Genomic DNA, 22,396 nt, shown 5'->3' on the forward strand with positions numbered 1-22,396 from the left:
TATCTGAATAACAAAATTATCCCCGATCAAAATCAAAGACACCAATGGGGTTAGGGGCAGTTAATATATTACTTTGATTTTTCAGTGGGTGAGGGGAGATATGCAGAGTTGGAAGCCAATGCCCTCTGCAAACACACCCAACTTTCTAAGGCCTAAGGCATTAATAAAAATCTGAGAGCCAATACTCTTCTTCTTTTTTTAAACAGTGCTCATTATTTCTGTAAAATAGCAATCTTTATTTTGGTTTGAACTGCTTTTAATTGTATTTTAAAATAACCCATCTATTCCACACCCCAACAATTTCGTATTCCAAACGTTCGCGAACTGTGCGATTGGTTCCCGGCGTGGACATAGGGTTTAACGTGAAGTGCATAAAGTAGTTTAGCGGATGTTTTTGTTTTGCTTGGTCTAGCTGAACTTGGCCCTAGCCTACTTGTCTTTGGCCCTGAACTAGCATGTGTATTGAAACTGACACGCAATTTTGGTCCGTTTTTATTACTTTGGCTCAAAGACTTTACAAAGTTAAAATAACACTACAGATTTTTCAGACTTTTCTTGCATACATGTTGCCGTTAAAATTAATAACTGTGATTATTAAAATAAGCAAACATTGTTATACTGAATTCTTGATGACACTGCTTCTCGTTACCAGTCGCAAGATCCCTGTTAATATTTGGTATTATTATTATATGTTAGGTGTCGGATAGATTATGTAACTGATTGTTCACATTGGAAGATAGAAAATGGCTTAGCCAAATTTTTAGCTCAGAACTAGATGGTTGTTAGTGTAGTTTGTGGCCTTTCACATGACTTGTGCCCTTTGCTAATAGCCACCATTCTGAAATATATCTGTCTGCATTCAACTCGTCAAAATCATGCACGGTGGACGCTGAGTGGATGGCAGTGTTAAGGTGGATATTTATATTGCCTGTCAGTCAAGTTATCAGTTTCGATACTTTTGAATTGCCTGTGACTGTCCCGAGTGTCGGGAAGTTTTGTTTTTCATTTTACTTGTTTTATGATTTTCTTGGTTGCCCGTCGGGCAACTGTTTGACAAAGAATGGTTGCCCGCAACATATTTTGGTTGTCCCGGGTGCGCGGACAACCGATATGTGCACCACTGGGAAACGCACTACATTTTTCCATTAGTAGCAAAGGGTCTTTTATATATACACCATCCCACAGACAAGATGACACATACCACAGCCTTTGATATACCAGTCATGGTGTACTGGCTGGAACGAGAAATAGCTCAATGGCCCACTGACGGAGATCCATCCCAAATCGACCACTCATCAAGCAAGCACTTTATCACTGGGCTACATCCTGTCCCACTTTTTGCTTAAAACCTGAAATATGAATATTTCAGGTTGGGGTAACCTAAAATATGAATATTTCAGGTTGGGGTAACCTAAAATATGAATATTTCAGGTTGGGGTAACCTAAAATATGAATATTTCAGGTTGGGGTAACCTAAAATATGAATATTTCAGGTTGGGGTAACCTAAAGCAAGTTTGGGCCACTGAAAATGAAATTTTAGTTGCCCAGATATTTTTTTTGGGGGATGCCACAATATTTTTTGGAGAGTTTCGAGCCCTGACTGTTTTTTTAATTTGATTTTTTTTTTGGAAACCAACTATGATTCATATCCCAATATTTTGTGATTTTCATTATTGGTAATATGGTCAAATTTCTTATCAAATTAGCTGTCAGTTCTGGAAAATGACTATGATGTTCTGCTGTTCTCGCCGAAAACCACTTTTTAACTCAAAAGTTTCCAGGTATTTCTCATGCGAAAAGATAAAAAATCAATGTGCTCTGGTGGCATCGTTAAATAAAACAAACTTTAGTGACCATTATCGAGATTAGTCTTGATCAATGTTCAATTATTATTTCTGTACAGTACCATGTGCAAAACAGCAAGGAAATAATAATGAATGAATGTATTGTGTGCAGTAAAGTAAAAACAATCTAAAACTATTTCTGCATGTTAGGAAATCTGTCATTAAGACCAAATGCCCCCCTTTTAATTTAAACCTAAGTAAATCGGGTAAAAAAAAATATTATTTTAATTTTTTGGATTAGGCCATTCGGCACCAGAAAAGGGTAGCATATTTTGCCAATATAAATGATGGAGAAATTTTTATTAATCTATTGGAACGTTCTCTGTCTCTCTTGCTCTCTCTTTCTCTGTACGTATCTTTATTTTCCAACATCCTACTATATTTCACAGCACCCAGCTCTGCTGTTTCAAAATGTACACTTTTCAAACACTGAAACAAATTTATCAGTCTGCACTCTGAACATCAAAGAAAACAAACCACGGTGTGCATATCACCATCTTATTCTGATTTACAGTATATAATTTATATTTGTGTACATTTTCGTTGACTACACTTTTATTTTGAGTTGACAAATCTTTTTTATTTATTTTTGGAACAGGAGAGCTGAAGAACCATAGGACAATGCACAGTGTGTTCTTCTAAAAAGAGCCTGTTCACTTAAAATCAGCAATGTCTGGTGAAAGTGTTATGGATGTGATGGAGGCTCCATCCATGATGCCAAGTGCTCTAAAAGATGCCCAGCCAGAGGATCTGGATTTGGAATCTAATTCAAGTCAGGTGCCATCAGTTGACGGGAACATTGACTGTGAGGATTCTTTGGGACTTGACCTAAGCTTAGGTCTTTGTGATGAAGAACCAGCTCTTTGTGATGGAGACGCAGTTGTTGAGGGGGACCTGCCTGGGGAGAATGAACTGGAAGATGCATCTGATGATGAGGACTATGAAGAAGAGGACAGTGAAGACAGTGATGAGGAAAGTGGTGAGGAGTCGAGTGATGACGACGACGATGATGACAATGAAGATGATGAACTTCCAAGTGAGGAGAGTGGTTCTGAAGAGAAAGGTGATAACGCTAAAGATGGTGTTGGTGCTGCTGCTGATGATGATGACGATGGTGCTATTATGGATGTTGAGGCTGATGTTTTAGACATGGAACCTCCTCTGGGCTTAGATTCTATTGTTGATGATCCCATTCCCATCGAACTTGACACAGCAGAGAAGGAAATTGTTGATAACATTACAGGCAGCAAGGTAAAGGAGAAGACTGATTCAGAAGTGCCCACAAAGACTAAAAAGGTTAAAAGGAAAAGAAAGTCGAAAACGAAATCCGATCGGCCCAAGAAAAAGGCTAAAACAAAATCGGCACTCAGAAGAAGAAATATCAGGTACTAATCTTAATGCGTTGAACTTCATAATTTGGTCTATATTTTTGTTACTTTGTGTAGTTTGTGGCTAAGAATTATGATAAATCACAAATTTAAGTATTTGAACACAAAGTTAGCTATAGATATTATATCAGATTTTAAAAAGTTCAGATTATAGTTAACACTCTGAACTGTGTTTGACTGATAAAACAAATAAACAATGAAAATTTATTTCAGATCCATTATCCCTTTTAGTGTTCTTGCATATGATTCTATACTTGATAGTTTAAAGGTTCCGCTGATTTATTAATAAATTTTTTATTTTTAACATGTGCTTGTTAGTTGTGAACCATATACATGTGTGATAGAAATGTTTTCATGTGAATGATAAACATTATATATGTGCTTGTGTTTTTTCCAGACAAATAATGACAGAAACACAGTTGGATGCTAAAACAGTAGAGGCACAAAATGAGGAATTGGAAAGAAAACGACGATTAATGGAAATTAAAAAGTCCATTATGCAGAAATCCCAAATTATACCCGAAGAAAAAGATTTTCAGTTGAAGTCTTTGCTACAAGGTAAGGACTTTCGTGTATATTAACATAACATTTTATAAATATATTCAAGATGTACATTCATATGTTAAGCAGTTATAGGCCTCAGTATTTGGACTTTTTATGAGAAACACATTTCAGTAATTATATATATATATATATATATATATATATATATATATATATTTTTTTTTTTTTTTTTTTTTTTTTTTTGTCTATAAATCGATTTTTTCCCCCATCAAAATATTGCCTCTGTTTATTTTAAATTGGCTCACTGGCATTAAACATTGTTAAAGCGATCTTGTATGTGCATTACATTAACACTGACATCCATGTTTAACTTCATGAATATTAATCAGCTTGCACTGAAATAGTTTAGACTGATCTCTGCTCGGGTAACCATAGGTTTTCCTCCTTTACATTGTAGAAATGGTGGATGCATTCAACTTTTGTAGTGATCTGTTGATAAATACAGAAATACACATAATTCAGTATTTATAGGCCATTTTTTATGAGTCATTTTACAAACGGGTTGATGCAGAATTTTTTTGTTATTCCTGGTGTCATGTAAATAGTGCATTCAGGCTTTCTAGAATACGGTGGCCTGATGCCCAAGGCCAGTGTTTTTTTGAGTCGGGCCAGTAAAGGTTACTTTGTGCAATCCCGATGGCAAGTGGTAAAAAAAACCCCCAAAAACAAAAACAAACTACAACGCTACGTCCTACATTCATACAAAAACAAAAGAAACATCTACAAGTCACTTCTTTCGATTTGCTATCACATGCAATATTTCACTAACAAATAGTTAGCCACCAATAATCTCTGACCCATCCATGACATCAATATACCTACTGATATAACTTTATTAAAGTTATAAAGTGTAAACATTGGAAAAAGAAAAGTTCATTGGTTTTCCGCCATTTTGTTTTTTACACTGGAATCCAAAGATTTGTTACTCTAATACTAATAATATGCGGGATGGGTGGGGTGGGTGGGGGGTTTGGGGGTAAGCCTTAAACTGCAATACATGTACACTTTATGCCAATAAAGGTTCTTAATTGTTTCTTTTCTCTTTTTGTTTTTTTGAGGGGGTGTATGGGGGGTGAGTTCCCATTCATAAGTAAATAATGCTGTTAATTGTTGTAATATCTCGGTAACATGGATTATTTTTTATAACTTAGGTGGTTTTAGTGGAAATAATTATTTTAAAATTTTATTCTAAACTGATGAAAATTATTTGCATATTTTTCTAAACAAACCATAAAGCATGCCCAATGAGTCTTATCTGTTGTGTAAATTGAGAAATTGATTAAGCATGATCCCAGTATGAAAAATGGACATTAAAAAGTTAATTATTTTAATTTACTGTTTTTATGTTTTATCAACAGTTAAAATTGAATTTTGTACCATGGCCAGTGAATTTTCAAATCCACTGGCCCTATGGCAAGTGAATTTTCAAAATATTCTAGAACCCCTGGCATTATTCTAGTTGAATTTATAGTAGATTAGGTAGACTTGTAAAAAGGTTTACTTACTTAATTTGAAATTGAATTTCATAGCAGCATATAATTTTTTTTAAACAGTTGCGGAAGAGGAGGCAGAGAAAGCGGCAAGCAAGGAAATAAAACTTCTGGACACTGAAGACAAAAAAGTGGAAAAAGTTAAAGACAAAGGTAATATTGTATTTATTTAAACCATTTATAGGTTACAGTAAACTATTATTTTTAAAACATACAAGTTTACCACATGAACCGGGCCTTTGCTTATAAACCGTTTTAAAGTCTAGTATGAAATCTCTAATGGCATCACATGTATACAAAAATTTTAAAGTCTCATACTATTAGAGTCTATAATTTCAAACTGAATACAATTTTAATTGTAAGCAGCTTGCTGCCTGTCTTAATTGAAATGTTTTATGATCGTTATGTAACTTGTTAACACAGGTTTGCCACACCTGTGATGCCTGTTGTGGTCAGCTCTATTGCCAAAACCTGCCTGTTCATGGTATGTCTGTCCATGAACAGGTTAATGTTTTCTAAATGTTAAATTAGCATTAGGTATTTTATTGAACCTGGTTTTAATTTTAGGCGAATCGTACTGTTAATTCATGGTTTAAAAGTTAACTTTATGATAAAGTTAAAACCAAATAATAAAGTTAAAACTTTATTTTAAAAAAATGTTTTGCCAAGTTGTGATCAAATATCAGGAGATGACATTATGTATGTGTTAAATTTTAAAAAACATTGAAAACACTGTATTAATATGCTTTATGGCTAAAAGGAAAAATGACTAGAAAAGTGACGTAATTTGTGATTAGTTATCTGCCCCAAGAGAATTAATGTTGTAAACCCGAAGGTGGGCATGCAGGTTGATGTGTGGATGGGGAATGAATGTTTAATAACCTAACATGAACAAAACTATCCGCTACTGGATATCTGAAAATAATATTGGATATTATTAATACAGATTTTGTTAAAACTGTTGTCAGACTTTCCCTCTTTAATTATTATTTGTTCTTTCCAGATCCGTGTATTATAGATGTGAGCAGTAGCAGTGAGGAGGAGGAGGAAGAGGAAGAGCCTGATGAATGTTTCATCGTCCCGAGTGATCCCGAGGAAGAGGAGATTGAGGAGGAAGATCCTAACAATGGAGGTTCGCACATCAATGATGAGTGCAACCAGCGAGACGACATGGGCCGTGTCCACGTCAATATCGGTCATCCGCCATTTGACCCAGACGTCTACCTGGCTCCTCAGATAGCTAGGGCAATTAAACCACATCAAGTGAGTATTCATATAATGTAATGGTCCATAGTAATTATTATTATTTTTGGGGGTGGGGTGGGAATTTGTAACTTATGCTCACATTATTATTTTACTGTATATACCTGTGTGGTAACTAACTTTGATAGTGGCATTAACAACTGGCAGACACATCTCCCCCCCCCCCTTCCCCCCCTCCCATCTCCTCTCGCCAATGCTAAAATTTATCCTTTTTGTTTAGAAGAGTCCTTTTTTTTTATTCTCCCATCTATGATGGGTCATATTATGGTATGGCATTGTCCGTACGTCCGTCTGTTAACTTTTTCTTGTCCGGACCATATCTTGCATACAGATGCATACAGGACCATCAAACCTCACATGTAGGAATAACTTGGAATGGTGGTGTCGCATACAATTACTAGGATCCTGTGATACAAATAAATCAAATAAGTTGTCTATATTTACATAATTAGAATTGAATCATACCCGTAACATATTAATTAATATCTATGGTTCTCCAACAAACTCCTGACGGGCATATCATGTACCTCACCAGTACTCTTGTTTAGGTTGTCTACCTAGAAGATGCTATTTTACTGTGCCTTGATTCATTTTGTACTTCTTTTTTTAATTTCCTTCCCCATTGCTTGTAGTAGATGGATGTAATTTTATTTGCAATTTTTTGGTTCTGCAGCTGAATTTACACAAATTGTGCCTCTATTACTAGCTACATAGTATTTACTCCAAACAAAAAAATAAACAATTTCAAACATTAATATTTCAGCTTTATTTTCCACAGTTATATGTGAATGGCCTTTTTTAAGAGTGCATTATTTTTTAAGGTATTTATACCACTGTGGGGGGGGGGGGGGGGGGAAAACTTTTTTTTTTTTTTTTTTTTCAATTTACTTAATAGTTCTGATAAAGTTATTCAAATGTAATTTTTAAGTAAGCATTTTGTTTAGTGTAACTATTTCTTGGCATGGATTTTTAATAAACGATTACACATCATTCTGACCACTAAAAACTAGGAAAAATGCACATATTCATTAATATCATTTTCTTTCATCTAGATTGGAGGTGTCCGATTTTTGTATGACAATCTGGTGGAATCGCTGGCTCGCTTTAAGACCAGCAGTGGATTTGGGTGTATTCTTGCTCACAGTATGGGCTTGGGTAAAACTATTCAGATGATTGGTTTCATTGATATATTTCTACGCTACACGGATGCCAAAACGGCAATCTGTATAGTGCCCATCAACACCCTGCAGAACTGGAACAATGAGTTCAACATGTGGCTGCCCACAAAGAAACCGGACGAAGAGGGGACACCGGATGCTCCTGACATCTTGTACCGTGCTTTCCAAGTCTTTGTGCTCAATGACAGTTACAAGACGACAGCTTCAAGAGCCAAAGTTATAGGTGAGCTATTTTGAATTTTGAAGAAAATAAAGGCTAATAAAAGGTTGGGGTTTTTTTAAAGGGTCGGTTTTGCATTTTTTCTCTTCCAAACCTTTAAATAATTGATCAGGGCACATCATTTTCATTGCCAATTTAGCTAATTGCTAATTTTTACACAAAGTGACTACAACAGTTAGTATTTAGCTAATAAAATATTCTTTAAATTTAAAGCACATTTTAATAATTTTCAAGAAAATATTCTTCATATTTGAAAATTAGTTAAACCAAAATGATTTCTTCTGATAGTGTCATTTAAAAAAAATAAAAAAAATAAAAGAAATATAAACTAAACTTATGTTTTTAAATTTACAGACACTGCTTGATCTAAAAGCATACATGTTATAGAAAATTATACAGATGTTTGAGAATGCTTTCTGTTTGTTCTCTCACTTTTACAAAGTATTGGTATTGCTTTTCTGACTGTAGTGGCAATGGCATCAAAATTTGCATTAAAGTGTTGCATTTAGTTCAATAAAATTTGGTTTATAATTGTCCCTATGGATGTTATCACAGTGCACCAAAAATCTTTATGGTAGTCGAGACATTTAATTCCTGCAGAATTCTTGTTTTTACTACAATATTAGAGTTGTAAAAAAGTTTATTTGACTTTAAGCATCAGCAAACGGACAAAACAGAGTGGACAGTTTTCCAGATTTGTTTATCTTTTTTAAGTTGTGAAAAACATTCAGTATTGCATGCTTTTTTTTCTTGCTTTTTTAGGTGAATGGTATAAAAATGGTGGTGTGTTGCTTATGGGATATGAGATGTATCGTCTGCTTTCATCACGGCGAGCCTTTCCGATCAAACCAAAGAAATCGAAGAAGAAGACGAATGAACCTGAGGTTATTGATGTTGAAGAGGAAGACATGAACAAAACTCTTATGATTGGTGGGTTGTGTGAATTTATCTCTTCCTTCTGTCTTTGTAGAGAATGTATGGAAATTAAATTTTTTTTTAAATTAGTTTACTTTTTGTGTTTTTACACTAATAATAAGCTCTGTATTTTTCATATTCTTTCACCAAATCTCATAATTTACTTGTTTCCACACTTCCAGTTCAACTAATTAAAAAAAAATATATAATGGGGACCATAATTTAAAAAAAAAAAAAATCAAGATGGTTATTTGCTACCAAAATAAGTTGGTTATTATTTTAAAAAATTAATTTGTTATTATTACATACATTTTTATATGCCTGTCTATGATGGGTCATATTATGGTTTGATGTTATCCGTCCGTATGTCTGTATGTTAAACTTTTCTTGTCCAGACCATATCTTGCATACAGATGCACACAGGACCATCAAACCTCACATGTAGGAACAATTTGGGATGGCGGAGTGTTGCGTACTATTACTAGCTGTAACTAGGTCACTGTGACCTACTTTTCACGGTCTACTGCACATAACAGTAAATCCTTGTCCGGATTGTATCTTGCATCAAACCTCACATGTAGTTGGTCCAAAACAAACTGTTCATCCATCACATTGCAAAAATTTCACATAATTAGAAATTAATCATACCTGTAACATATTCATTAATATCTATGGTTTTCTATCAAACTCTTGATGGGTGTATCATGTACCTCACTGGTACTCTTGTTTATTTTAGATATACATTCAGTTTTCAAATAACAATGTTTTATTTTAAATATCCCTGGAACTTTGATATATTATTATTAAAAGACAAATCAGTTCCTTAATTTCACATATCCCTGGAGTTTTGATATATTATAATTACTAAATAACGATTCAGTTTTATTTTATATTTTAGATATACATGGAGCTTTGGTGAACCCTGGTCCAGATCTAGTTGTGTGTGATGAAGGTCATCGGATCAAGAACAGTCATGCAGGCATATCTCAGGCCTTGAAGAATATCAGAACAAGGTACAGCTGGCAAAAACTACAAATTGATTTCACCGATAACAAACTCATTATTTAATTAGGCTCTTCCAAAAGGATAGGCATCCTAATCGCGGGGTGGGAGAAGGCACTGCCCCCCCCCCCCCCCCCCCCCATTCGAAATCAGATTAATATATTACTGCCCCCTCCCTCCCCATCACTGCCATCTTCAAATGCCTCAGGGCTTGTAGCATTTTTATAAAAATCCACTAGCCATAGGATCAGTGATTTAAAAAAATTTACTAGCCATGATTAAAAAATTCAGTTTTAAGAAATAGGTTGAACATTCAGGTTAATGCAAAAAAATATTTTAATGCCTGATGATAATTCCAGATGTTTTTATCAGTTATAATCCTGGGTAGTCATAGTTAGTCTACTTGGTTTTGTTTCTTACCATGGTAACAATTCTTCCATTTAAAAAAAAATATATATATATATATGTAATAGTAATAATACATCTACAGTGTTTATACACATCATCCCAGTTTGTTGGGTGCATTATCTCAAAATATATATACCGGCATATCATAAACCTTGTATTACATCTTTTTCCTTTAGAACTGGTGTATTAGTATTATTACATGAAACATGATGACCCCTGTTTATGTTTCAGACGGAGGGTGGTGCTTACAGGCTACCCACTACAGAACAATCTGGTGGAGTACTGGTGCATGGTGGATTTTGTCCGCCCATCCTTCCTCGGTACTAGGACCGAGTTCACGAACATGTTTGAAAGGCCTATCATGAATGGACAGTGTGCTGACAGCACACCCCAGGACATCAAACTCATGCGATACAGAGCATACGTTCTTCATAGTCTTTTGGAAGGATTTGTCCAGAGGTAGAGTTTTAAAAATATTAGGTCAGGTCAGGTCATAACTTGAATCTTATGTATAGGGGGTAATAAATAAGTTAGCAGTTTTTTAATTAGGACTCTCAAAGACCAAAAGGAAAAGTTTTCTTTTTATACATTAATGTGACCTCTCACCAAGAATATCCCCCTCACCCCTTGACCTCCATTGAGCAGAGGGAAAAGGAGGAGGTAGTCACATGATGGAAAGTGGATACCATATACATATTAAAAAATTATAGCCATTTGTTGAGATGTCTAGACTATTGTAGGTATGGGGTGGGAAAATGCAGCTGAAGTATGCCATTAAAGAATATTGATTTATTAATCATTGGCTACTGGATGTCGGATAAATAATCTTAAAGAAAACTCTGCTACAGTTTTCCATTACAAGCAAGGAATCTTTTTACATGCACAGAACAGCATATATATATATATATATATATATATAAACTTGATAATACTTGATACCAAGTTTTATCATATATTAACCAGTTATCTTTATTGTTCTTTTAAACATTTCTGTATGTCAGTTACTTATATCTGAATTTTTTATTACACAGGCGAGGTCACACAGTGTTGAAATCGGCACTTCCACCAAAGTATGAGTATGTGTTTTTGATTCGAATGTCACCGGTCCAACGAGCCCTGTACAACAAATTCATGGGGACGCTGACTGATTCAGCCTTGTGTGCCTGGGCCAACAATAACCCACTCAAAGCTTTTGCTGTTTGTTGTAAGGTATGTACAAGATGTTTACAACACTGCAGGGCTCACACTGTACCCAATTTTGGCTTAGCTTGTTTTCAGATATGTAGAGTATTTCATTGAACATGATTAAAAAGTGGTTAATTTAGTGATAATGTTATTAGCTAAAGACTAAATGTTATATCAGTTGGCTAATTTGGCAATGTACAGGGTGCAACACGAAGAGCTCCAATTACATTGCATAACTTTAAAATGTTAATGATCTTGTTAGTTGGATGGAGCAGGACTCGCACTGGAATGCATTTTGGTTTAGCCAATTTGTACATATATAGAGTATTTTGTTGAAAATTATTAAAATTATAAATTAAGGGACATGTTATTAACCAAAGACTAAATGTTGCAGCCTCTTTGTATAAAAATTAGCATTTGGCAGTGGACAGGGTGATGACAGTTGGGGGGGGGGGGGGGGGGGGGGGATAATGTTCTTGCTTGAATCCTGTTTAAATGTATGAGTGTTAAGTAAGTTAAAATAATTTGTGTTAATGTTTTTGTTACGGTATTCAGATCTGGAATCATCCTGATGTGTTGCATAAGGTTTTGAAGAAGAATGAAATTGACGACAATGACCTTGACATTGACACAGAAACTGGAACTACCAAAAAGAAGACCAAGCCAGCTGCTGGGATCAAAATCAAATCTGACATGTTTTCAGACCGCAAACTAGAAAATGCCATTTCTTACGAATGGGTGAGTGGTGTTTTGGCGTATACAGTTCCATTTTAAAATTTTTTTAAAAAGCCTTTATTTTTAGTTTGAATTTGGCTCAACTAATGGACTTATTTCTGTTTTCAAAATCTATTTTTATGCTTTGACATAAAGGATTCAATTTTACAATTTGAGATTAAAAAGCCTTCATTTTCAGTTTGATTTTGGCTCATCAAATAGACATATTTCATTTTTGAAAATCTATCTAAAAATGTCCTTGGTACATACAGTACTAGGGTGATGTTGAACTTTCCTTTCTATTTCCGAGTAGGTGTTGATTTTTGTCCGTTTTTAAACATTTAAAATTTTTTTTTGAAAAGAGGCTAAATTAGCAAAATATTGTAACATAGCACTTCTTTAGCCTGACTGTATGCAAAATTAACTCTAATACTGCTTGCTATCATAATAGCTTACAAAGTCTAAAAACTGCATACAGCTAATTCATAAAGTTTATTCTAGCACTTTTATCCCATTTTTGTAGCATTTTCTTGGTTAATTCTGGATACAATAAAACTTTTATTAATTTACTTCGTGTGGAATTAATGTATGGGACTGATAAAGATATCTACTAGGTAAATTTCATAAAATGTTTTTAAATGCATTGCTTGGTGTTTTTCAGTCACAGGAGATTTTAAAAGACTACACGTCTGGATTGTTAGATAATGGTGGCAAGATGGCTATTCTCTATTCAGTCCTCAAGCATTCACTTGCCATTGGTGATAAGGTTCTTGTCTTCAGGTAAGATGGTACTCTGTGCTGTTCATTAAAAAAAATTAAAGTTTTAAAAGCCAACCTACTCTATCTAATGTTTTTTGGGGACATCCCCAGAACAATTGTTGTTTTTGTCAGACCATATAATCGTATCCCAGTAATGTATGAGTGTTTTGTGTTTCAGCCAAAGTTTGTTAACTCTGAGTATCGTGGAAGACTTTCTGAGTAAAGAAGATGTTCCCAGACCTGATATGAATGAAAAATGGGCAAAAAACAAGTCCTATTATCGTAAGTGTGCTTACAATTATTGTCTTCATCCTCATGTACTTCAGTCTCATTAAAACAAATCTGCATGTCCAGATTCTGCTGTTAAATATTTACGGCTGAATTTACGTAGTCTGGTTTTTTTAAATGCAGGTGTGTATGCATAGTAAATATATCGAGAATAACTAGTTAATGACATTGGATATCTACTTTATCCTGTGACGGTAAGAATGGGAAATTATGCTAGGCTCTGCCGAACGGAATTTCTCATTCGGCCTGAACTAGTTATTATCTTTATCCTGCAGTTATTATCTTTATCCTGCTAGTAGCAGGATATGACTGCTTTATCCATCATCATATTCTGTCAATAGAAACAGTGGTTACAGGATAAATGTAGTTACACGCATGTGTAAGTCTGAAACAGGCTTTATAAATTGGGCCCATTATGTTTCAGTTTCTTCACAAATTTCAAAAACAGGTACATTAATCTGTTGCAGCTCTATTAATAAAATACATAATTATGTAGACTGTTTACTTAAATATTAAAATATCTAGAATTTAAAATCATTTTCACTGAAAAGCCGATTTATTGTTTTAATTTAGGAATGGTATTTTCCTATATTGTTGTTAACTTGTAGGTCTGGATGGTAGCACATCTGGCACTGATCGAGAGAAGCTGATCAACTCTTTCAATGATCCTACCAATGACAAAATCTGGGTTTTCTTGCTGTCCACCAGGTAACAGTCACTGATCAGTTGATTTATTTTCTTGTAAATCTTCAATTAGTAGTTCAACCCACTTGTATAATAGGATTAGTACTTGGTGTGGCCCAGTGTTTGTATCACAATATGCTGTGAGTTCTGCAAATCAACATTGTTAAGGTCTAGTAAAATGTAATGGAATTACAATTTGAACATTTTTAATAGTGCAATGAATATATTTTTTTCATTTGTTGATATTTTTCACAATGAATAAAACATTCATTTTGAATAATAAGATTGGCACTTACAAACATGCTGAATTTTGTCAGCTGTAAATACACAAGACCACATGTTGTTATGATTGGGACAAAGAAGGGATGACCTCCAACCCCCAACCCCACCCTATGAGTAAGGATCAGGGCCTCATTCCAAGACGCAATCTTAGTACTAAGAAGTGCATAAGCTAGTTATGCACTTATGGTGATCTTAGTGTTAAGATCGCTTCATGGAATGGGGCTCAGGACACTTACCTAAACTAAGGATGCTGACATAAATAAAAATTGTTTACAGAGCTGGTTGTCTTGGAATAAATCTGATTGGTGCCAACCGAGTCATAGTGCTTGATGCTTCCTGGAATCCATGTCATGACTGTCAGGCTGTTTGTCGTGTGTTCCGTTTTGGACAGAAAAAGTGTTCATTCGTGTACCGGTTTGTAACAGACAACACCATGGAAAAGAAGATCTATGACAGACAGATTTCCAAACAGGGCATGTCAGGTTAGTGCAGTGTTTTACTTGATAAGCATGAATGAATGTTGTAAACCTGAGCCGCTGGCAAGGGTTTTATAACATTAATTCACGAGGGACAGATAATTTGTAACTCCACGTAATAAGCTGTTATTCTCTTTATTACCCATTGTCACTTTTAACTGGTTTTTAATATAAAAATAACTTTGCTGTCTACAACAAAGCTGGATAACCTTAACTGCATTATATGACATAATGTAAGTGATGTCATGGAATAACGGTTTACAGTACAAAATAATATGACTGTGGTTGCATTAGAAAATAATTGTGTTCCTATGCCATTAAAGCTGAAGCTTATGAAAATATAACATTTCATGTTTATGAAAAAAATTAGTCACAATTTGCCTGTAAATCTTTGTAGATCTATAACATATGTGTAATCTAACTCTTGAATGGAAACATTATATGAATGAAAGTTAAGTTTTGGCCATGGCGAACAACCAACCAAAAGATATGGAGCTGAATTTTTGTGTATGGCTTTAAAATGTATTACTACAGATGAAGTTTGACTTTAATGACAATTTACCCATTTTTGAGTTATGACCCTTGAACCTGGGAGATTTGAAAAAAAGATTTCCAGACTTTCTTTTTGCAATGCTTCAAGATACTGACCTGAAATGTTGTGTACATAGATTTATCGTGTACTATTACAGATCACATTTGACTTTCAGTATGATTTACCCTTTTATCACAGAATTATGGTCCTTGAATTTAGGAGATTAAAAAAAAAAAAAAATCCGTACTTTTTTTTTTTGTTGCCTGAAGATATTGAAATGATATTTTGTATGTTGTTTTATCATGTACTTTTACAGATTAAGTTTAACTTTCATGGTGGTTTACCCATATTTTAATAGAGTTATGGCTCTTGAACTTAAGAGATATGAAATTTGTTGAGCCTTGTAGGGGACATTGATTTAGTAGTACTCTATAAATGCTTGTTTATTTTATTTATTGTTTTATCCAATTAAAATCTGGTATGCTTTGACAGATCGTGTTGTGGATGAACTGAACCCAGACCACAAGTTTACTTCCAATCAAGTTGGAAATCTCTTGGTCTATGAGGTTTGTTTTCTAACTCACTTTGCATGCATTTACATCTAAATTAGTAAAACATATTTATTGCTCGATTTGAATTTTAGAGGAGTTTCAGACTTTAATAAAAATTCATCATTTCATACATTTGGAGAAGCACATTTATTTTAAGCACATAAATAGGCATTCTTGTCAATATTTTTCCAAGTGAACAAAGACGCTACCCATATTAAAAGGGTACATCAAAAATACTGATTTCGCAAGGCATATTTTTTGTTTTAAATGCTTATACTGGCATTAACCACCTCCGTCCCAGTGTGTGTACATGGGGAAATTATAAGTGGCCTTTTATGTTTGTGTGACAATGCCTGGATATTGAACTTTCTGAATTTTTCTTTTTCTTTTCTTTTTCAGTTCAACCTATTTTATTGGCCCCAGAAAAATAGATAATGTCAGTGTTGGGGAGCTCTGTTTCATCCTCTCACAACTTTATCATGCTATAATAGGGGGAAACATAACTTGCCGAATAAATTAATAATAGTACTTGCTTTGCGATTTCAGGAAACAGCTTGCCGATTAAATTAATAATAGTACTTACTTTGTGATTTCAGGACAGAGACCTGCCTCAAGTTGATTTCAGCAGTTGTGCAAACCAACATGAAGATTCAGTGCTTGATTCTGTGCTCGGTGAACAGGGACAGTGGCTCACAAAGGTATTACTTGATACATACATGTGTTTTTCTGTCAGTCTTCCAGGGGCGAGATTTAGCTCAGTCGATTGAGTGCCCACCCGAGGTGTTTACATCGCAGAATCAAACCACCTCAGTAGATTGATTCACCTGATTGGGGTTTTTCTTGTTCCAACCAGTCAAAGGCTGTGGTACATGCTTTCCTGTCTGTGGAAAAGTGCACATAAAAGATCCTTTGCTGCTAATGAAAATGTTTTAGTGGGTATCTTCTGATGACTACGTGTCAGAATTACCAAATGTTTGACAGCCAATAGGCAATGATTAACTAATCAATGTGCTCTAGCTGTGTCATTAAACAAAACAAACTTTAACTGTCAGTCTGTCATAAAATAGAATGTTAGACAATTTCTTATTAGCGTGTCAGAAGAAAATAAAATATGAGGGGACAGTATTTCAGAATCTTACTATAGGTAACCGAAAGTTGGTTCATGTGATTTTCACTTATAGTTCGTCCCGTAGGGAACATCTTTTTTACATGCTATGGAATTTACTACAAGTTATATATTTCTGAGCCGACTGAAAAATAGTATTTTTGTCATTTCCAAAACACTTTTACTTTTCTTCTTGCGTCAAACCAAACTGAAATTATTTACAAAAATATTTGTTTATAGAATTGAGGAACAGACTAAAGGTAATTGATTGATGTCTACAAGAAATGAAAATATACTAAAAGGTTTAGGTATTTATTTAGCTAAAGCATTGCAGTTAAGAAAGGAAAGAAGTGGTGTAAGTTACAGATCTGGTGTGTAATGTAAATGCATAGAAGATTATAACTATGATGTTCATATAGTGGTACTTTGGAATAATGTCACCTGCACAAAGGTCCAGTTGTTCAACAATCATAAGCTGACTACACGTTGATAAAGAGTGTGTGGGTGAGGGTGGGGTATGGTAATAAAGGAAAATAATAAATATGAGAATAAATTATATGAATCAAAACTATAATAGTGGGATATAAGTTAATTTGTAGACCTATATGAGATAATGTACACCAAAAATAATTGTTAGAAATACAATATTGTTATTCTTGCTAAAATCTATATACAAACTAATTGCAGCTAAATGATATTTAGTTTGCTATATGAATTGTTGAACAACGGGTCCTTCAAATGTCACCTTTTGTTGTCTGTAAATGGGCTATGGCCTAAAAACGGAATAAAGAATTGAATATTGAATAATTGATTGTTCGGGTACATGAACATTTTCATTAACCAAATCATTTACCTTAAACTTTGCTTTGAAATTAGAACTTATCTTCTGAAGTTTGCACCTTTTAATTTCAGAACATAAATGAACTATAGGATTTGTCTGCCTTTCTGTCCTACATATAGGTTTTTTTTTCTCAATACCTCAAGATACTGAGCTGAAATTTTGTGTTTATGTTTATCATGTAGTTACAAATAAAGTTTGACTTTCATAGGGAGTTGCCAATTTTAGATAGTTATGACCCTTGAATTTAGGAGAAATGAAGATTTGTTGCTTTAGCTATATTCTCAGAATGCTTGTTATGATAGATGTTTTTACTGATAATATTCATATATTTGTGGGGGCGAGATATAGCCCAGTAGTAAATTGCCCGCTCGATGCGCGATCGATCTGGAATCGATTCCCATTGGTGGGCCCATTGGGTTATTTCTCGTTCCAGCCAGTGCACCACGACTGGTATATCAAAGGTTGTGGTATGTACTACCCTGTCTGTGGGATGGTGCATATAAAAGATCCCTTGCTGCTAATCGAAAAGAGTAGCCCATGAAGTGGCGACAGCGGGTTTCCTCTCAATATATGTGTGGTCCTTAACCATATGTCTGATGCCATATAACCGTAAATAAAATGTGTTGAGTGACGGAAGGAAATGTTTTTGTTTAACAATGCAGCAAGGGATCTTTTATATGCACCATCCCACAGACAGGGTAGTACATACCACAGCCTTTGATATGCCAGTCGTGGTGCACTGGCTGGAACGAGAAATAGCCCACTGGGCCCACTGACTAGGATCGATCCCAAACCAACCACGCATTGAGCGAACGCTTTACCACTGGGCTATGTATGTGTTGAGTGCATTGTTAAATAAAACATTTCTTTCCTTCCTTCATATATTTGTGTATCAATTATATGTGTGTGTATTTTCAGGATCCCTTCAGACATGAGTCGTTACTAATAGACAGAAAGGAATTGCGTCTCACTAAGCGAGAGAAACAGTTAGCAAAGGAAGGCTATGCCAGAGACAAGAAGATGAACGTGTCGTACAGCCGGCCATCTTACACTACATTCTATCCTCGTGGACCCGGGAGTCAGCCAAACAATACTTTTGTGTATGCCATTGCCACTGTTTTTCTTATCCCATCTAAAGTCTGAACCAAATTGTTAACAGCTACAATAAATTACTCTCCTACCTTTAAATACTGTTACATTTCCCCCAAATTTTGTCCAGACACAAGTTGTGAAAAAACCTATTACAGTGACACAGATTCCACATAAGAGACTAACCATGTCACCAGTATCGACTTCGCTGAGATAGCATAGGGCAAAATACATGCAGTTTTCTGCCGTCTGCCATTTTGCTTTTTTATGAAATACTCTTCAAGAGGTGTGAAAGCCTCCAAAATATATGACATAATTAATATAAAATCAATGATCTCTAGTGGTATCTTTTTAACAAACAAATACTACTAAAAAAAATTAATATGAAGTTATCACGTTTGTTTTTATATCATAACATGTTATGACATTGTTAGATTAAGTCATATCCTTTCACCCCTTTTGGAGAATATTTCATAAAAAGTCAAAATGACAGCCGGCACAAAATTACATGCTTTTTGCCCTATGTGATCTCAGTGAAGTCGATATAGCTGACATGGTTATCATCTAGTATGTGGAATCCATGTCATTGCAATGGTTTTTCCAAGATTTCTCTCTGGACAAAATGTGGGTAAAATCGAAAAAAAAAAAAAGTAGTAGAGCAGTTTATCATAGTTGTTAACATTTTGGTTTGGACTTAGTTTGACAAAGTTGGAGGGTGAGATAGAAGTGTTACTATTCCAACGGAAAGGATGAAAGTCTGGTTATAGTTGCACATGTGGATGCTCATCTTAAAACTTGTTTTAAAAAACCAAGATTTAGATTAAAACAATTTTCTTAATTAATTGAAACGGGTTAATTTTGCATGTTACATCATTAATTAAAAGAAAGAAAATATAGACTTTTTAATACATCATTGAGAAATTATAATGAGCAGGTTTCTTAACTGGTTTCATGCAGTTGATTTATATTTTGACCAATGTGTTTCCAAATTGAAAAAAAAGGAACATGTTTGTTGTTTCTGTTTTTTTCTGCTTGAAGCCAAACTTGAATTATTGTCATAAAACATTTAAACTGTTTGCTAAAATGAGGTATATATGCCAACAGCATATGATTCTTTTTTGTTTTCTTTTATTAACATTGTGATGAATTTAGTTTTTCTTGTTACATCATAATATTAATTATTGTCCCCAGGAGGCCATTCATCAAGCGGATATATCCGTCTCGACCTGTGGCAAGTGTTAAACCAATGATCTCCACACCAGTGCCAATGAGACTGAGGATTCCCGGTGACAAAGCCTCTCAGTTTGGATCACTTGTTCGACCTGGTGTCACAGTTCATCAAGTTATTACTACGACAGGTAACCTTTTTGAGGCCTCTGAAAATTACATGGCACCCATTGCTTGTGCAGATCTAAATTTTTGCAATCCATTTTTTGTTTGCACATTAAATTTAGAAAATCATTCATTAAGATGGTTAAGCAAATTGAAACATATTTTCTTCTTCCTTTGTTTTTGTTTTTAGTATAACCCGTGAATGGTTTGGGTGTATTTTCAGTTTTTAAGAGGCATTTCTTTTTCTTCTTCTTCAAGTATTTGTGAAAGTATAGTAGTAGATAGTATTTCTCTCTGATCACATATTAAGCTATAAGAATTCCAAAGTACACCAAAAGATACAATAGTCATATAGGAATTAACTGATTTTGACCCTGCGCCATATTTCCTTTTTGACCTACGGGATATTCAAAATTCAATAGCATCAAAATAGCCTCTGTCTGCTAGTGACCCTGGTTGGGCTGCTTGTGCTCCACTGCACTTGCCATCGCGAGCGGTTTTCTCTCCCACCCACTCCAACCCTTTTCCTGTCCTGGACGGAGCAAGCTGAGGCCAGCACCTGTGCCCAGACAGGCATGCACTACAACAGCTTGTTCTGAATGTACACATAATACCATATGACCTGACCTGATCCTGCTTTGTTTTCTCGGTAGATGTATTAATGTTGTATGTCATAAAATATGTTAGGAATAATGTCTTTTACCATTACAAGTCTTCTAGAATTTGTATAAAATCCGCTAGCCATGGGATCGGTGATTAAAAAAATTGACTGGTCATAATTATAAATTCACTAGCCCTACTTTACTTTAAGTTAATACAATTTGACTAAATAATAGTAATAATCAGATATGTCATCTAAAGAGGGAAATGCAGCTTTAAAACACTAACATTGATGAGTTGGGGTGGGGGCAGGATATTCATATTTTCAAAATAGACAACTGCAAGATTTGACCCTTTTTTTCACTAGCATTGGGCATGGCAATAGTAGTTATTTACCAGCCCAACATTGAATATCACTCGCCATGGGAGTGGGGCTACCATAATCTAGAAGCCCTGCATTAACAAATGGAATTGATCTTCTGACCCCATTCTGGTTTATTAATTATTATTTTTCATAATATTGTTTTTCTATATTTTTCACTATGTTTTTTTTTTGTAGAACATGGCTGTGGTGTCTTTTTTCCCTATCTACAGTATACATATAGTAGCTTAATAGATGTGATTGGTTTACCAAAGTTTTATACTGTCTGAATAGTTTAACCACATTTAATTTATACTAATATGTACCTTTCATTTTGTTTCACACCCAGCATCAGATGCAGTTGGGGTAGGATTTAGCTCAGTCGGTTGAGTGCTCGCATGAGGTGCTTTGCGTCGCAGGATCGAACCACCTTGCTGGATCTATTCACCTGATTGGGGTTTTTCTCGTTCCAACCAGTCAAAGGCTGTGGTATGTGCTTTCCTGTCTGTGGGAAAGTGCATATAAAAGAACCCTTGTTGCATTATAAAAAATGTAGCGGGTTTCCTCTGATGAATTACCAAATGTTTGACATCCAATAGCCAATGCTTACTTAATCAATGTGCTCTAGTGGTGTTGTTAAACAAAAAACAAACTTTAAACTGATTTCAGTTGTTTATGTTGAGGAAGTTGTAAACATACATTCATTAACAGATGAAAGTGGATTTTATTAGTACTATGTATGTCCATACCATATCACCTAGGCAGAATCTGTATTGCTATCACCAATTATAGATACTGCATAGTTCTGTGAAATATGGTTTAGTGTTTAATTATCATCACTTGTTTATTAATTTCAGATATTGTGTTGCCTGGCAACAATACCAACACCCAGGCAGGTATGCCACGCCGGATCCCTGCTGGTCAGAATGTTCTCATAATAAAGACATTGAAAGGTGTTTACATTCGCACCAGTGACGGGAAGCTGTTTGCTGTCCGCTCGAAGAATGCTAAAGCCAGCATTGTGACTACTCTGTCGGGAACAGTGTCCACCAGTACCAGTACAGCTACCCAATCAACAGGTAATGCACTTTTATTTACTGTAGGTTTGTTTTGTTTGTTTTAAATATAATTTATTCAAATGAAGTAGATTGGCTGACAGGCGGTAGGTGGTATTTTCTGTGTCTTCTGAGATGCTGTGAATTCATAGGATTCAAACTTTGTAAACTTTACTAGATCAACTGAACTTCATAACATGCAGGTAAAGGAACATTAGTCATTTTTAAAACAGATTGCACCACAGTGCACTTATTTAATTGTTAATCAA

At 34.8% G+C, this 22,396-nt stretch overlaps 1 protein-coding gene across 1 annotated transcript in view; it reads left to right on the top strand.

The window, feature by feature from the left end:
• Positions 1–22,396, top strand: part of LOC121367997 (helicase ARIP4-like) — a 32,021-nt gene that overhangs the window by 4,187 nt on the left and 5,438 nt on the right. The window contains exons 2-20 of the mRNA XM_041492487.1: positions 2,444–3,230; positions 3,631–3,791; positions 5,351–5,440; positions 6,291–6,550; positions 7,603–7,951; positions 8,711–8,878; positions 9,762–9,876; positions 10,505–10,732; positions 11,305–11,482; positions 12,014–12,196; positions 12,834–12,952; positions 13,110–13,213; positions 13,828–13,927; positions 14,462–14,667; positions 15,686–15,759; positions 16,341–16,442; positions 18,609–18,790; positions 19,971–20,137; positions 21,930–22,151. Coding sequence (XP_041348421.1) covers positions 2,515–3,230; positions 3,631–3,791; positions 5,351–5,440; positions 6,291–6,550; positions 7,603–7,951; positions 8,711–8,878; positions 9,762–9,876; positions 10,505–10,732; positions 11,305–11,482; positions 12,014–12,196; positions 12,834–12,952; positions 13,110–13,213; positions 13,828–13,927; positions 14,462–14,667; positions 15,686–15,759; positions 16,341–16,442; positions 18,609–18,790; positions 19,971–20,137; positions 21,930–22,151 — 3,724 coding nt within the window. The 5' untranslated portion in view covers positions 2,444–2,514. The remainder of the gene's footprint in view (positions 1–2,443; positions 3,231–3,630; positions 3,792–5,350; positions 5,441–6,290; positions 6,551–7,602; positions 7,952–8,710; positions 8,879–9,761; positions 9,877–10,504; positions 10,733–11,304; positions 11,483–12,013; positions 12,197–12,833; positions 12,953–13,109; positions 13,214–13,827; positions 13,928–14,461; positions 14,668–15,685; positions 15,760–16,340; positions 16,443–18,608; positions 18,791–19,970; positions 20,138–21,929; positions 22,152–22,396) is intronic.

The sequence above is a fragment of the Gigantopelta aegis genome, chromosome 3, assembly GCF_016097555.1.
Source record: "Gigantopelta aegis isolate Gae_Host chromosome 3, Gae_host_genome, whole genome shotgun sequence".
In the NCBI taxonomy this organism is placed as follows: domain Eukaryota; kingdom Metazoa; phylum Mollusca; class Gastropoda; order Neomphalida; family Peltospiridae; genus Gigantopelta; species Gigantopelta aegis.